The sequence below is a fragment of the Oncorhynchus tshawytscha genome, unplaced genomic scaffold (assembly GCF_018296145.1).
Source record: "Oncorhynchus tshawytscha isolate Ot180627B unplaced genomic scaffold, Otsh_v2.0 Un_contig_4173_pilon_pilon, whole genome shotgun sequence".
NCBI lineage: Eukaryota > Metazoa > Chordata > Actinopteri > Salmoniformes > Salmonidae > Oncorhynchus > Oncorhynchus tshawytscha.
Window position 1 is genome coordinate 34,890 of NW_024609440.1, and position 15,901 is coordinate 50,790.

Consider the following 15,901-nt stretch of genomic DNA (forward strand, 5'->3'; position numbering starts at 1 on the left):
ACAGAGACAGTATGGTTTAGTTAGAGGGATTACAGAGACAGTGTGGTTTAGAGGGATTACAGAGACAGTATGGTTTAGAGGGATTACAGAGACAGTATGGTTTAGAGGGATTACAGAGACAGTATGGTTTAGAGGGATTACAGAGACAGTATGGTTTAGAGGGATTACAGAGACAGTATGGTTTAGAGGGATTACAGGGACAGTATGGCCTAGTTAGAGGGATTACAGAGACAGTATGGTTTAGAGGGATTACAGAGACAGTATGGTTTAGAGGGATTACAGGGACAGTATGGCCTAGTTAGAGGGGTTACAGAGACAGTGTGGTTTAGAGGGATTACAGGGACAGTATGGCCTAGTTAGAGGGGTTACAGAGACAGTATGGTTTAGAGGGATTACAGGGACAGTATGGTTTAGAGGGGTTACAGAGACAGTATGGTTTAGAGGGATTACAGAGACAGTATGGTTTAGAGGGATTACAGGGACAGTATGTTTTAGAGGGAATACAGAGACAGTATGGTTTAGTTAGAGGGATTACAGAGACAGTATGGTTTAGAGGGATTGCAGAGACAGTATGGTTTAGAGGGATTACAGAGACCGTATGGTTTAGAGGGATTACAGAGACAGTATGGTTTAGTTAGAGGGATTACAGAGACAGTATGGTTTAGAGGGATTACAGAGACAGTATGGTTTAGTTAGAGGGATTACAGAGACAGTATGGTTTAGTTAGAGGGATTACAGAGACAGTATGGTTTAGTTAGAGGGATTACAGAGACAGTATGGTTTAGTTAGAGGGATTACAGAGACAGTATGGTTTAGTTAGAGGGATTACAGAGACAGTATGGTTTAGAGGGATTACAGAGACAGTATGGTTTAGTTAGAGGGATTATAGAGACAGTATGGTTTAGTTAGAGGGATTACAGAGACAGTATGGTTTAGTTAGAGGGATTACAGAGACAGTATGGTTTAGTTAGAGGGATTACAGAGACAGTATGGTTTAGTTAGAGGGATTACAGAGACAGTATGGTTTAGTTAGAGGGATTACAGAGACAGTATGGTTTAGTTAGAGGGATTACAGAGACAGTATGGTTTAGTTAGAGGGATTACAGAGACAGTATGGTTTAGTTAGAGGGATTACAGAGACAGTATGGTTTAGTTAGAGGGATTACAGAGACAGTGTGGTTTAGTTAGAGGGATTACAGAGACAGTATGGTTTAGAGGGATTACAGAGACAGTATGGTTTAGTTAGAGGGATTACAGAGACAGTATGGTTTAGAGGGATTACAGAGACAGTATGGTTTAGAGGGATTACAGAGACAGTATGGTTTAGAGGGATTACAGAGACAGTATGGTTTAGTTAGAGGGATTACAGAGACAGTATGGTTTAGTTAGAGGGGTTACAGAGACAGTGTGGTTTAGAGGGATTACAGAGACAGTATGGTTTAGTTAGAGGGGTTACAGAGACAGTATGGTTTAGAGGGATTACAGAGACAGTATGGTTTAGTTAGAGGGATTACAGAGACAGTATGGTTTAGAGGGATTACAGAGACAGTATGGTTTAGAGGGATTACAGAGACAGTATGGTTTAGAGGGATTACAGAGACAGTATGGTTTAGTTAGAGGGATTACAGAGACAGTATGGTTTAGTTAGAGGGATTACAGAGACAGTGTGGTTTAGTCAGAGGGATTACAGACAGTATGGTTTAGTTAGAGGGATTACAGAGACAGTATGGTTTAGTTAGAGGGATTACAGAGACAGTGTGGTTTAGTCAGAGGGATTACAGACAGTATGGTTTAGTTAGAGGGATTATAGAGACAGTGTATTTGTTGAAATTAATTTCTAGAACTATAAATAGTTCCCCTTGTGATGGTCAACACCTATATGCCTAATGCTCTTCATTTGTCTGCAGACACACACACACACACGCACACGCACACGCACACACACACACACACACACACACACACACACACACACACACACACACACACACACACACACACACACACACACACACACACACACACGTCGTCCCATAAAACTCCATTGTGTGATGTTACATCTATCACAGATGACTGATATACTCTAGTCAAAGTGCATTGTTCTGTGGCACAAACACACCCCCACACACAGCGGGCATTGTTCCGTAGCATATTGTGTTATCCTGGCAGACGCCCTTATTGCATTACATAACCAGACTGTTATCTTCATAGGAACACTTTGCTCCAGTACTGGCTGATCAATCTGACTGTCTGGTTACCGGCTGATCAATCTGACTGTCTGGTTACTGGCTGATCAATCTGTCTGTCTGGTTACTGGCTGATCAATCTGACTGTCTGGTTACTGGCTGATCAATCTGTCTGTCTGGTTACCGGCTGATCAATCTGTCTGTCTGGTTACCGGTTAATCAATCTGGCTGTCTCGTTACCGGCTGATCAATCTGACTGTCTGATTACCGGCTGATCTATCTGGCTGTCTGGTTACTGGTATCTATTACCGGCTGATCAATCTGACTGTCTGGTTACTGGTATCTATTACGGGTTGATCAATCTGACTGTCTGGTTACCGGCTGATCAATCTGACTGTCTGGTTACTGGGATCTATTTCGGGCTGATCTCTCACCTCCAACTCCAACAGTCATTATCTAGACTTCTTATTATGTTGCTGCAGGAAACTAATTTAACCCTGACCCTCATCACACATCCAATCCTGACTCACCTTCCTCTTCAGCCTCCTCTTCACCTTCCTCTTCAGCCTCCTCTTCACCCTCCTCTTCAGCCTCCTATTCACCTTCCTCTTCAGCCTCCTATTCACCTTCCTCTTCACCCTCCTCTTCAGCCTCCTCTTCACCCTCCTCTTAAGCCTCCTCTTCACCCTCCTCTTCAGCCTCCTCTTCACCCTCCTCTTCACCCTCCTCTTCAGCCTCCTCTTCACCCTCCTCTTCAGCCTCATCTTCCTTGCCATGGAAAACTGTGACTGAGATATTCCCCAGTTGACCCCCATATAAATACCCTCCAGGGCGATAGACAGGCTTTGAGCTTTTGAGGTCAGTTTGATGTTGGTACCAGACAGATGTTCTGGGACTGGTGTGTGTCGGTTGGTTGATTAGGACAGAGACAGATATAGAGTGTATATATGGTTCTGGATTTAGCTGGTGTAGGGAGGACATAAAGAGGCCAACCAAGACATCAGAAGTCCCTCTCTCTCTCTCTCTCTCTCCCCCCTCTATCTCTCTCTCCTCCCCCCCTCCCTCCCATGTCCTGGAGCATTAACACTCCAACTTACCTTAAACACCCTGTCAGCCATGGCAACCAGTCATCAAGGTGTTCTGGTTTGTTGCCATGGCACAAACTGTGACAGACGGCAACACACACATCTGCATTGTGTATGTGTGTAGGTGTGTGTGTGTATGTGTGTAGGTGTGTGTGTGTGTGTAGGTGTGTGTGTGTGTGTAGGTGTGTGTGTGTGTGTAGGTGTGTGTGTATGTGTGTAGGTGTGTGTGTATGTGTGTAGGTGTGTGTGTGTGTAGGTGTGTAGGTGTGTGTGTGTATGTGTGTAGGTGTGTGTGTGTAGGTGTGTGTGTGTGTAGGTGTGTAGGTGTGTGTGTGTATGTGTGTAGATGTGTGTGTAGGTGTGTGTTTCCAGATATTCTGGTGGAGTCACACAAAGAGTACTGGGTCACGCTTATAGAAGACTGATCACATTACCATGACATTATCCCTGTTTCAACTCTGGAGCAGCGAGAGAGAACGGGTTAGGACGGGGACAGAGAAGGGTGTGTGTAGGGTGTGTGTGTGTGGGGTGTGTGTGTGTGTGTGTGTGTCTTAGCGTGTGAGGGAGAGAGCTGTCACACACTGTGTCACACACTGTCTCATTAATCGCATTAATCTCATCAACTATAGCATTTTTTCTTTTCTTTTCCCTAAGCTGCTGAAATATATGTAATTATGAGAAAAAAAAATCTATATGTAGGTAGGTAGGTAGGTAGGTAGGTAGGTAGGTAGGTAGGTAGGTAGGTAGGTCGGTAGGTAGGTAGGTCGGTAGGTAGGTAGGTAGGTAGGTAGGTAGGTAGGTAGGTAGGTAGGTAGGTAGGTAGGTAGGTCGGTAGGTAGGTCGGGTAGGTAGGTAGGTAGGTCGGTAGGTCGGTCGGTAGGTCGGTAGGTAGGTAGGTAGGTAGGTAGGTAGGTAGGTAGGTAGGTAGGTAGGTAGGGGTAGGTAGGTAGGTAGGTAGGTAGGTCGGTAGGTAGGTAGGTAGGTAGGTCGGGTAGGTAGGTAGGTAGGTCGGGTAGGTCGGTAGGTAGGTAGGTAGGTAGGTAGGTAGGTAGGTAGGTAGGTAGGTAGGTAGGTAGGTAGGTAGGTAGGTCGGTCGGTCGGTAGGTCGGTTGGTCGGTAGGTCGGTTGGTCGGTTGGTAGGTTGGTAGGTAGGTAGGTAGGTAGGTTGGTAGGTTGGTCGGTAGGTAGTGTCTCAGTGAAATATATCTGAAGAGTTGAACTAATAACTTACATATACATCTATATAGCTACTGATTTAACTTTTGACAACTTCACTCACTGTCTGTTAGGGTCTTCACTGTCTGTCTGTTATGGTCTTCACTCACTGTCTGTTTGTTATGGTCTTCACTGTCTGTCTGTTATGGTCTTCACTGTCTGTCTGTTATGGTCTTCACTGTCTGTCTGTTATGGTCTTCACTCACTGTCTGTCTGTTATGGTCTTCACTGTCTGTCTGTTATGGTTCTTCACTGTCTGTCTGTTATGGTCTTCACTCACTGTCTGTCTGTTATGGTCTTCACTGTCTGTCTGTTATGGTCTTCACTGTCTGTCTGTTATGGTCTTCAGGTCTTCACTGTCTGTCTGTTATGGTCTTCACTGTCTGTCTGTTATGGTCTTGACTGTCTGTCTGTTATGGTTCTTCACTGTCTGTCTGTTATGGTCTTCACTCACTGTCTGTCTGTTATGGTCTTCACTGTCTGTCTGTTATGGTCTTCACTGTCTGTCTGTTATGGTCTTCACTGTCTGTCTGTTATGGTCTTCACTGTCTGTCTGTTATGGTCTTTACTCACTGTCTGTCTGTTATGGTCTTCACTGTCTGTTATGGTCTTCACTGTCTGTCTGTCTGTTATGGTCTTCACTGTCTGTCTGTTATGGTCTTCACTGTCTGTCTGTTATGGTCTTTCACTGTCTGTCTGTTATGGTCTTCACTCACTGTCTGTTTGTTATGGTCTTCACTGTCTGTCTGTTTGTTATGGTCTTCACTGTCTGTCTGTTATGGTCTTCACTGTCTGTCTGTTATGGTCTTCACTGTCTGTCTGTTATGGTCTTCTCACTGTCTGTCTGTTATGGTCTGTCTGTCTGTTCTGTTGTGGTCTTCACTGTCTGTCTGTTTGTTATGGTCTTCACTGTCTGTTATGGTCTTAACTGTTATGGTCTTCACTGTCTGTCTGTTATGGTCTTCACTCACTGTCTGTCTGTTATGGTCTTCACTGTCTGTCTGTTTGTTATGGTCTTCACTGTCTGTCTGTTTGTTATGGTCTGTTCACTGTCTGTCTGTTATGGTCTTCACTGTCTGTCTGTTATGGTCTTCACTGTCTGTCTGTTATGGTCTTCTTCACTGTCTGTCTGTTATGGTCTTCACTGTCTGTCTGTTATGGTCTTCACTGTCTGTCTGTTATGGTCTTCACTGTCTGTCTGTCTGTTATGGTCTTCACTGTCTGTCTGTTATGGTCTTCACTGTCTGTCTGTTATGGTCTTCACTGTCTGTCTGTTTGTTATGGTCTTCACTGTCTGTCTGTTATGGTCTTCACTGTCTGTCTGTTATGGTCTTCACTCACTGTCTGTCTGTTATGGTCTTCACTGTCTGTCTGTTATGGTTCTTCACTGTCTGTCTGTTATGGTCTTCACTGTCTGTCTGTTATGGTCTTCACTGTCTGTCTGTTATGGTCTTCACTGTCTGTCTGTTATGGTCTTCACTCACTGTCTGTCTGTTATGGTCTTCACTGTCTGTCTGTTATGGTCTTCACTGTCTGTCTGTTATGGTCTTCACTGTCTGTCTGTTATGGTCTTTACTCACTGTCTGTCTGTTATGGTCTTCACTGTCTGTCTGTTATGGTCTTCACTGTCTGTCTGTCTGTTATGGTCTTCACTGTCTGTCTGTTATGGTCTTCACTGTCTGTCTGTTATGGTCTTCACTGTCTGTCTGTTATGGTCTTCACTGTCTGTTTGTTATGGTCTTTCACTGTCTGTTTGTTATGTCTTCTTCACTGTCTGTCTGTTATGGTCTTCACTGTCTGTCTGTTATGGTCTTCACTGTCTGTCTGTTATGGTCTTCACTGTCTGTCTGTTATGGTCTTCACTGTCTGTCTGTTATGGTCTTCACTGTCTGTCTGTTATGTTATGGTCTTCACTGTCTGTCTGTTATGGTCTTCACTGTCTGTCTGTTATGGTCTTCACACTGTCTGTCTGTTATGGTCTTCACTGTCTGTCTGTTATGGTCTTCACTGTCTGTCTGTTTGTTCTCTTCACTGTCTGTCTGTTATGGTCTTCACTGTCTGTCTGTTATGGTCTTCACTGTCTGTCTGTTATGGTCTTCTTCACTGTCTGTCTGTTATGGTCTTTCACTGTCTGTCTGTTATGGTCTTCACTGTCTGTCTGTTATGGTCTTCACTGTCTGTCTGTTATGGTCTTCACTGTCTGTCTGTTATGGTCTTCACTGTCTGTCTGTTATGGTCTTCACTCACTGTCTGTCTGTTATGGTCTTCACTGTCTGTCTGTTATGGTCTTCACTGTCTGTCTGTTATGGTCTTCACTGTCTGTCTGTTATGGTCTTCACTGTCTGTCTGTTATGGTCTTCACTGTCTGTCTGTTATGGTCTTCACTGTCTGTCTGTTATGGTCTTCACTGTCTGTCTGTTATGGTCTTCACTCACTGTCTGTCTGTTATGGTCTTCACTGTCTGTCTGTTATGGTCTTCACTGTCTGTCTGTTATGGTCTTCACTGTCTGTCTGTTTGTTATGGTCTTCACTGTCTGTCTGTCTGTTATGGTCTTCACTGTCTGTCTGTTATGGTCTTCACTGTCTGTCTGTTATGGTCTTCACTGTCTGTCTGTTATGGTCTTCACTGTCTGTCTGTTATGGTCTTCACTGTCTGTCTGTTATGGTCTTCACTGTCTGTCTGTTATGGTCTTCACTGTTCACTGTCTGTCTGTTATGGTCTTCACTGTCTGTCTGTTATGGTCTTCACTGTCTGTCTGTTATGGTCTTCACTGTCTGTCTGTCTTTGTTATGGTCTTCACTGTCTGTCTGTTATGTCTTGTTATGGTCTTCACTGTCTGTCTGTTATGGTCTTCACTGTCTGTCTGTCTGTTATGGTCTTCACTGTCTGTCTGTTATGGTCTTCACTGTCTGTCTGTCTGTCTGTTATGGTCTTCACTGTCTGTCTGTTATGGTCTTCACTGTCTGTCTGTTATGGTCTTCACTGTCTGTCTGTTATGGTCTTCACTGTCTGTCTGTTATGGTCTTCACTGTCTGTCTGTTATGGTCTTCACTGTCTGTCTGTTATGGTCTTCACTGTCTGTCTGTCTGTTATGGTCTTCACTGTCTGTCTGTTATGGTCTTCACTGTCTGTCTGTTATGGTCTTCACTGTCTGTCTGTTATGGTCTTTACTCACTGTCTGTCTGTTATGGTCTTCACTGTCTGTCTGTTATGGTCTTCACTGTCTGTCTGTCTGTTATGGTCTTCACTGTCTGTCTGTTATGGTCTTCACTGTCTGTCTGTTATGGTCTTCACTGTCTGTTTGTTATGGTCTTCACTGTCTGTCTGTTATGGTCTTCACTGTCTGTCTGTTATGGTCTTCACTGTCTGTCTGTTATGGTCTTCACTGTCTGTCTGTTATGGTCTTCACTGTCTGTCTGTTATGGTCTTCACTGTCTGTCTGTTATGGTCTTCACTGTCTGTCTGTTATCACTGTCTGTCTTCACTGTCTGTCTGTTATGGTCTGTCTGTCTGTTATGGTCTTCACTGTCTGTCTGTTATGGTCTTCACTGTCTGTCTGTTATGGTCTTCACTCACTGTCTGTCTGTTATGGTCTTCACTGTCTGTCTGTTATGGTCTTCACTGTCTGTCTGTTATGGTCTTCACTGTCTGTCTGTTATGGTCTTCACTGTCTGTTATGGTCTTCTGTTATGGTCTTCACTGTCTGTCTGTTATGGTCTTCACTGTCTGTCTGTTATGGTCTTACTGTCTGTCTGTTATGGTCTTCACTGTCTGTCTGTTATGGTCTTCACTGTCTGTCTGTTATGGTCTTCACTGTCTGTCTGTTATGGTCTTCACTGTCTGTCTGTTATGGTCTCACTGTCTGTCTGTTATGGTCTTCACTGTCTGTCTGTTATGGTCTTCACTCACTGTCTGTCTGTTATGGTCTTCACTGTCTGTCTGTTATGGTCTTCACTGTCTGTCTGTTATGGTCTTCACTGTCTGTTTGTTATGGTCTTCACTGTCTGTCTGTTATGGTCTTCACTGTCTGTCTGTTATGGTCTTCACTGTCTGTCTGTTATGGTCTTCACTGTCTGTCTGTTATGGTCTTCACTGTCTGTCTGTTATGGTCTTCACTGTCTGTCTGTTATGGTCTTCACTGTCTGTCTGTTATGGTCTCCACTGTCTGTCTGTTATGATCTTCACTGTCTGTCTGTTATGGTCTTCACTCACTGTCTGTCTGTTATGGTCTTCACTGTCTGTCTGTCTGTTATGGTCTTCACTGTCTGTCTGTTATGATCTTCACTGTCTGTTTGTTATGGTCTTCACTGTCTGTTTGTTATGGTCTTCACTGTCTGTTTGTTATGGTCTTCACTGTCTGTCTGTTATGGTCTTCACTGTCTGTCTGTTATGGTCTTCACTGTCTGTCTGTTATGGTCTTCACTGTCTGTCTGTTATGGTCTTCACTGTCTGTCTGTTATGGTCTTCACTGTCTGTCTGTTATGGTCTTCACTCACTGTCTGTCTGTTATGATCTTCACTGTCTGTCTGTTATGGTCTTCACTCACTGTCTGTCTGTTATGGTCTTCACTGTCTGTCTGTCTGTTATGGTCTTCACTGTCTGTCTGTTATGATCTTCACTGTCTGTTTGTTATGGTCTTCACTGTCTGTTTGTTATGGTCTTCACTGTCTGTTTGTTATGGTCTTCACTGTCTGTCTGTTATGGTCTTCACTGTCTGTTTGTTATGATCTTCACTGTCTGTTTGTTATGGTCTTCACTGTCTGTCTGTTATGGTCTTCACTGTCTGTCTGTTATGGTCTTCACTGTCTGTCTGTTATGGTCTTCACTCACTGTCTGTCTGTTATGGTCTTCACTCACTGTCTGTCTGTTATGGTCTTCACTCACTGTCTGTCTGTTATGGTCTTCACTGTCTGTCTGTTATGGTCTTCACTCACTGTCTGTCTGTTATGGTCTTCACTCACTGTCTGTCTGTTATGGTCTTCACTCACTGTCTGTCTGTTATGGTCTTCACTGTCTGTCTGTTATGGTCTTCACTCACTGTCTGTTTGTTACAACTGAACCAAATTAGAACTTAGATTTTAAATTACAATGTCAAACTTTTTCTGTCATTGTGTTTCCTCTCTCTGTCTCTCTATCTGTAGTTGCCATCGGAGACAGCGTCGTTAGATACAGAGTTTCCCATGGCGACGGTGGAGCTCCTCCCCCGGCTGTGTCACATGGTGAAGGGGGAGCTGGGATACGGGTTCAACCTGCACAGTGACAGAACACGGCGAGGACAGTTCATACGCAGCGTGGATCCCGGGTCCCCCGCCCAACACGCAGACCTCAGAGCCCGGGACAGGCTGGTGGAGGTAGGGCCAGATAGAGAGAGAGAGACAGTCTGTGTGTGTGTGTGTGTGTTACCTCAGAGCCCGGGACAGGCTGGTGGAGGTAGGGCCAGATAGAGAGAGAGAGACAGTCTGTGTGTGTGTGTGTGTTACCTCAGAGCCCGGGACAGGCTGGTGGAGGTAGGGCCAGATAGAGAGAGAGAGACAGTCTGTGTGTGTGTGTGTGTTACCTCAGACCCCGGGACAGGCTGGTGGAGGTAGGGCCAGATAGAGAGAGAGAGACAGTCTGTGTGTGTGTGTGTGTTACCTCAGACCCCGGGACAGGCTGGTGGAGGTAGGGCCAGATAGAGAGAGAGAGAGTCTGTCTGTGTGTGTGTGTGTGTGTTACCTCAGAGCCCGGGACAGGCTGGTGGAGGTAGGGCCAGAGAGAGAGAGAGAGACAGTCTGTGTGTGTGTGTGTGTTACCTCAGAGCCCGGGACAGGCTGGTGGAGGTAGGGCCAGATAGAGAGAGAGAGACAGTCTGTGTGTGTGTGTGTTACCTCAGACCCCGGGACAGGCTGGTGGAGGTAGGGCCAGAGAGAGAGAGAGAGAGAGAGAGACAGTCTCTCTGTGTATGTGTGTGTGTGTGTTACCTTAGACACACACACACACAGATGAGATTAGCTTAGATAAGACCTTATTACATGGACTTTGGCAGGTTAGGTTACCCTGTAGGGTTAGTGTGGGAGGGAGGGAGGGAGGATGGGGGTGCATTTGTGTGTGTGTGTGTGATTCAGGACACATTAGGAATGTGTAGGATGAGAGAGAGAGAGTGAGAGAGAGAGAGATATGCAAAATTAAAGTTGCCACGGAGCTTAATGAAATCAGATTACAGATCACTGCCTTCTCTCTCTCGCTTACATCCCAGTCATAGGGGCTGGAGTCATGTGCCAACTGCTGGACAGGTTGTGTAACTGCAGCTTTTTGTAACTTGCTAAAAACCAACTTGGTAGTGATCATATACATCCATTTTTTTGTCACAATTGACATGCACACAACATACACATAGACATACGTACATTTTGCAATAAAGCAAGTATTTTCAAATCTAGTTTAAAATCAGTCCTAGATGTATAAATCAGAGATTAGGGATACCTGACAGAGATTCATGCAGGTCAGTTAAGAACAAATAGTTATTTCCAATGTCTGCCTGTAAAACTACTCCTCTCCTCCCCAGGTAAATGGAGGCAAATGGTTGAGGCAGCTCTATAAACATTTTACATGTGGCTAATAACATCCATCCATTCACTCAGGAATTCATCCTGCTCTCCTCCACAGGTAAATGGAGTGAACATCGAGGCGTTGAGACACTCAGAGGTGGTGGCGTTTATACGTGGTGGGGGGGACGAGACACGCCTCCTGGTGGTCGACGCGGAAACAGACGAGCTGTTCAAGAGGCTCGGGGTCACGCCCACCAGCACACATGTCAGAGGTCAAAGAATGTCTTTCTCTCTCTCTCTCTCTCTCTCTCTTTCTCGCTCTCTCTCTCTCTCTCTCTCTCTCTCTCTCTCTCTCTCTCTCTCTCTCTCTCTCTCTCTCTCTCTCTCTCTCTCTCTCTCTTTCTCTTTCTCTCTCTCTCCCTCAAGGACAGAAATCCACACACATGACTCATATTTGCATCTAAACCATTAATGACCACAAACATATTTCAGTTTGAAGGATTCATGTCTTCATCTCTAAGGATTTTGTCAAGTTGCTCATGTGGTTTGTTCCTGCGTTCCAGAGGTCTATGTGGACGAGCCAATGACAGACAGCGCCCCACCCACCCCCTCTTCAACCACTGACCTCCCTCCAATGGATCCACCAATCATCAACGTCACCCTGACGGGCTCACCAATCACAAACGGCTCGCCCAATTCACAGACCAATTCCCAGTACTCACGTGGCTCGACTACCCAATCAGAATTCAGCAGCTCAGATATGAGCATTCAGGTGTGTGTGTGTGTGTGTGTGTGTGTGTGTGTGTGTGTGTGTGTGTGTGTGTGTGTGTGTGTGTGTGTGTGTGTGTGTGTGTGTGTGTGTGTGTGTGTATCCTGTAGCAAGTTTATGGTTTGTTGTATGTAATATGTAACATGTATGTAACACGCCTGTAATATGTGTAATATGTCATATGTGCAGAATTGGGTTCAAATACTATTTCAAATATCTCAGTTACTTTTATATACATTCAAAGTAAGTATTCAAATATATTTTATTTGAAAAGACAAGTAGTTTAGTATTTTTTATGTATTTTTAAAATACTCAAATACATTTAACTCGGGTATTTGAAAATACTATTTGAAAATACTCTCAAATACAATTTGGTAGACTATTTTTTTTTTTTACAAATAACCATTAAAATACTCAAATAAAATGACTTGTTTACACAGAAAAAAAGTTTAAATATCAAATACTCAAATAGTATGTGTACCTGAATACCTGTGTGTGTGCGTGTGTGCCTGCGTACGTGTATCTCTCTAGGTCCCTGAGGATTATGAGCGCCGTGTTTCAGACCCGTTCCTGGACAGCGGACTGCATCTGAGCCCCACGGCAGCCGAGGCCAAAGAGAGGGCCCAACACGGCAAGAAGAGAGCGCCCCCTATGGACTGGAGCAAGAAACAGGAGATCTTCAGCAACTTCTGAGAACCACACATAACCTTCACAACCATGTTCTTAAGTCCTTCAAGGTTGGTAAAGGTCTGGCACAGGGACACACCATAACCAATGTTGGCCGTGCGCAGTAGATCATCAGCCCGGAGACAATGTCATCGTGGGAAATTAATAGCAAATGGCAGCCAATGTTCTGTGGTGAGAGGCGATTCGTTATGGTGTGTCATGTGACAGAGCTTCACCAGCCAATGTTCTGTGGTGAGAGGCGATTCGTTATGGTGTGTCATGTGACAGAGCTTCACCAGCCAATCAAGATAAAAGGCTGCAGTGGCTCCGAAACAACTCTGAGAAAAACACAGAAAGCCTCTGTCCCCGGCAGGATCTGAACCCTGGTCTCCCACGGGACAAACCAACATCTTAACCATGAGACAAAGAGGAAATTCCCTACGGTCTGAGGGCCAACACTTATTGTGAAGTCACAAGCGGGGCTCCCTCATCACGTGACCATGAGCAGCCATGACCATCCCATGTCTGCTACACCTCCATATGCCACTACTATGGATTATTACAGTACCTTAGGATGAGGATAAATCATGTTGATGTATTTAGCCAGGATAATTGACTCAGTTCCACTTGTTTCCATGGCTCTTGTTTCCATGGCTCTTGTTTCCATGGCTCCTAAACGTTTCTCAGAGCTGTGATTTCACTGAAAGTTTTTTTTCCTTCTACAGCAACTAGTAAGAAACATTCACTGGCCCAACCGCCACACACCGAACCCCACCTCTTCACCCTCCACAGAAAACAGGGTGGATTGTTTCCCAGAAGACTGAGATGTGGGCCCGTATCCACAAAGTGTCTCAAAGTAGGAGTACTGATCTAGGATCAGTTTTTTTTTAATGTCATAATGAATACAATAAATTGTATAGGGAAGGGTCTGATCCTAGTTTTATTAGATCTCACTGATTGAGGTAAGAACGTCAGGACACCACAGATGTGACCCCTGTGGCCAAGTCTTCCTCTCACGGATTGGACTTCACGGTCACAGCAGATGCTGCGCTAAGATCTAACTCCAAGGCACAATAAATCTACGGTTTCACGAGGCTGCGATGCCGACCACTATTGTCCAGAGTTCCAGACGGAACTCTTTTCAGGTCATATTGAACCCTTTTTGGTTCCACATAGAACCTCTTGTTCCAAATAGAACTCTTGAAAGGCTGCTGTTTGGAACCTAAAGGGGTTATCGTCTGACCTGACCTGGTTCTACCTGGAACCTTTTCCAGAGGGTTCAACAGGGACAAATGGTTCTACAATGCCCTTTTGAGAGTATAGAAGCGAGCTTCTCAGACGTATAAATGAGGTACGTAGGAACTACATCACGTCATAGACACGGACGTCTGAATGATGGACAGACTGAGGGGATGAATCAAAGTCATCTGACCGTGAGATGAAGAGAGTCTGAGAAACAGAGACAAACGCTCAAATGAGTGTGATGGGCGTCACATAGGTAGAGAAAGAAAGTCCAGGATCTCAATGGATTTTCAGATGAAGAGATACGAGTTTTAAAGTCCTTTGTAATGAGTGAAGAGGAGACACATTGGGAATTGGGTGCATTGCATTGGGTTGATTGAACTCTACTGCATAAATGTTGCCTAAACTGCAGAGAGAGACTTGTGTCAATGTGTAGGCCAACAAATGCCTGAACGGTTAGCCATTAAGATAAAAACACGTGATTATGACTGAGTTATATTATTCTATGATATTATTAGCAATTTGTTTACAAACTGTGTTCTTCTAGTATTTAAATATTTGGTTTTTATTCTGTTACGATTTTTGGTTCGAAAGTAAGACATACCCAGCTAGCTTTGTCTGTCTCTGCTGTCCAGAACAGAACTCTGAGTTGAAGGAAGAAATGTGAGGAGCCAGGTTAAGCTCTAGATTTGTTTATATTTGTTTAATCATATTATTGTTTGTGGTTGTATCCCACTTTCATTGTCCTCAAACATTCATCTCTTTTTAGAGGAATTAATAAATGGATCCATTTTAGTTTGTTTGACTAGTTGGATACGAAGCTAAGCTAGTTTCAGTGCAGTCCGATGTCTCAGTGCCGGGATTCAATCAGATCAGCGCTAGATCTGCATTGTAGCACGGATGACATTTAAAGGTAATTAACAATTGAGCCGACATGTGCAGTATTTGCCGTGAATGCGGTCTTCTGCGATCGCGGGAACTTTCCCTTTAAAAGGTGAATAGCTGACAAAGAGTGATCGGATTGAATCCCGGCCTTACTTTTAATTTGATAATCTCTCCAGTTGTAGATTTGTATCTAATGTAACTTGGTTACTTTTAATTTGATCATCTCTCCAGTTGTAGATTTGTATCTAATGTAACTTGGTTACTTTTAATTTGATCATCTCTCCAGTTGTAGATTTGTATCTAATGTAACTAAGTTACTTTTAATTTGATAATCTCTCCAGTTGTAAATATGAATATACTGTAACCAAGGCTATTATATGAACACAAAGTGGACTGGACATTAATATGAAATAAAATGACAAAATAAATGTATAACACTGTCATTATGTATTGTTGTAGATGAGCAGTGGTATGGTTTCTCTTTTGTTGCACCATCTCTTCACAATCAATATGATCTAGTATAATTCTTAAATGTGTTTTGAGGGGGCATTTTCTCACATATTTTAAAGTGATATATGGTAGATAGATCCCACTTGTCAAAGGCAGTGATGCCAAACATGTAGACATGTGAAAAGTGAAAGCAGGAACAAGTGTATGGTCTCACTAGCTCAGAGATATGCAGTTACATGCTGTGGCCACCAGATGGAGACAACTCCCCAGCCAATGAATTAGAGGGGCAGCCTTAATTATTATTACGTTAAGCACATTCAACCGCATGTGTTGTAAATAATGTGCTGTATAAATAACGTTTGATTCATTGATTAAACAGAGACATGCTAAACAGTGGTCTTCTCAGGAGGATGTAACCGACAGAACATTCAGATAGAAATGTATCATGTAGAACAGAAATGATTGCCTGTCCAATAGAACAGAAATTGGTGTGAACTCTATTCAATCTATTTCTATCTGCAACGTTCAAAGTGTTTCACGTCCCTGAATACACCCCAGAAGTAGGATGAAGTTGCCCATAGACACTGATGTAAGGCCAGCTGTGTATTAGACTCCCCTAATGATTAATGATTGAGTTGTGAGTGGTGTAACCTGATCCAAGACCTGTGTCTAGGGGGGCACGCTGCAGCCTCAACAACAGAGTTGTGAGCAATGTTCCCTCTAATATTCTTTCCGGGGCTGAGCAAATTTCAGGTCCAGCACGCGTTTACTGTGGACACTGAGGCTGTACCTACTTTAAGTTACAGTTTTAACAGTGGTCAAGTAGGCTACTGTGGCTATTTGATCATAATGTAGGTCTATCAGAGGGGCCTACC

The 15,901-nt window shown here is 44.0% G+C and overlaps 1 protein-coding gene across 1 annotated transcript in view; it reads left to right on the forward strand.

The window, feature by feature from the left end:
* LOC112241490 (Na(+)/H(+) exchange regulatory cofactor NHE-RF2-like) overlaps window positions 1-15,008 on the forward strand; it is a 39,624-nt gene extending 24,616 nt beyond the window's left edge. The window contains exons 3-6 of the mRNA XM_042315331.1: window positions 9,629-9,838; window positions 11,133-11,286; window positions 11,578-11,786; window positions 12,315-15,008. Of these exons, the coding sequence (XP_042171265.1) occupies window positions 9,629-9,838; window positions 11,133-11,286; window positions 11,578-11,786; window positions 12,315-12,476 (735 nt within the window). The 3' untranslated portion in view covers window positions 12,477-15,008. The remainder of the gene's footprint in view (window positions 1-9,628; window positions 9,839-11,132; window positions 11,287-11,577; window positions 11,787-12,314) is intronic.
* Window positions 15,009-15,901: the final 893 nt, after the last annotated feature.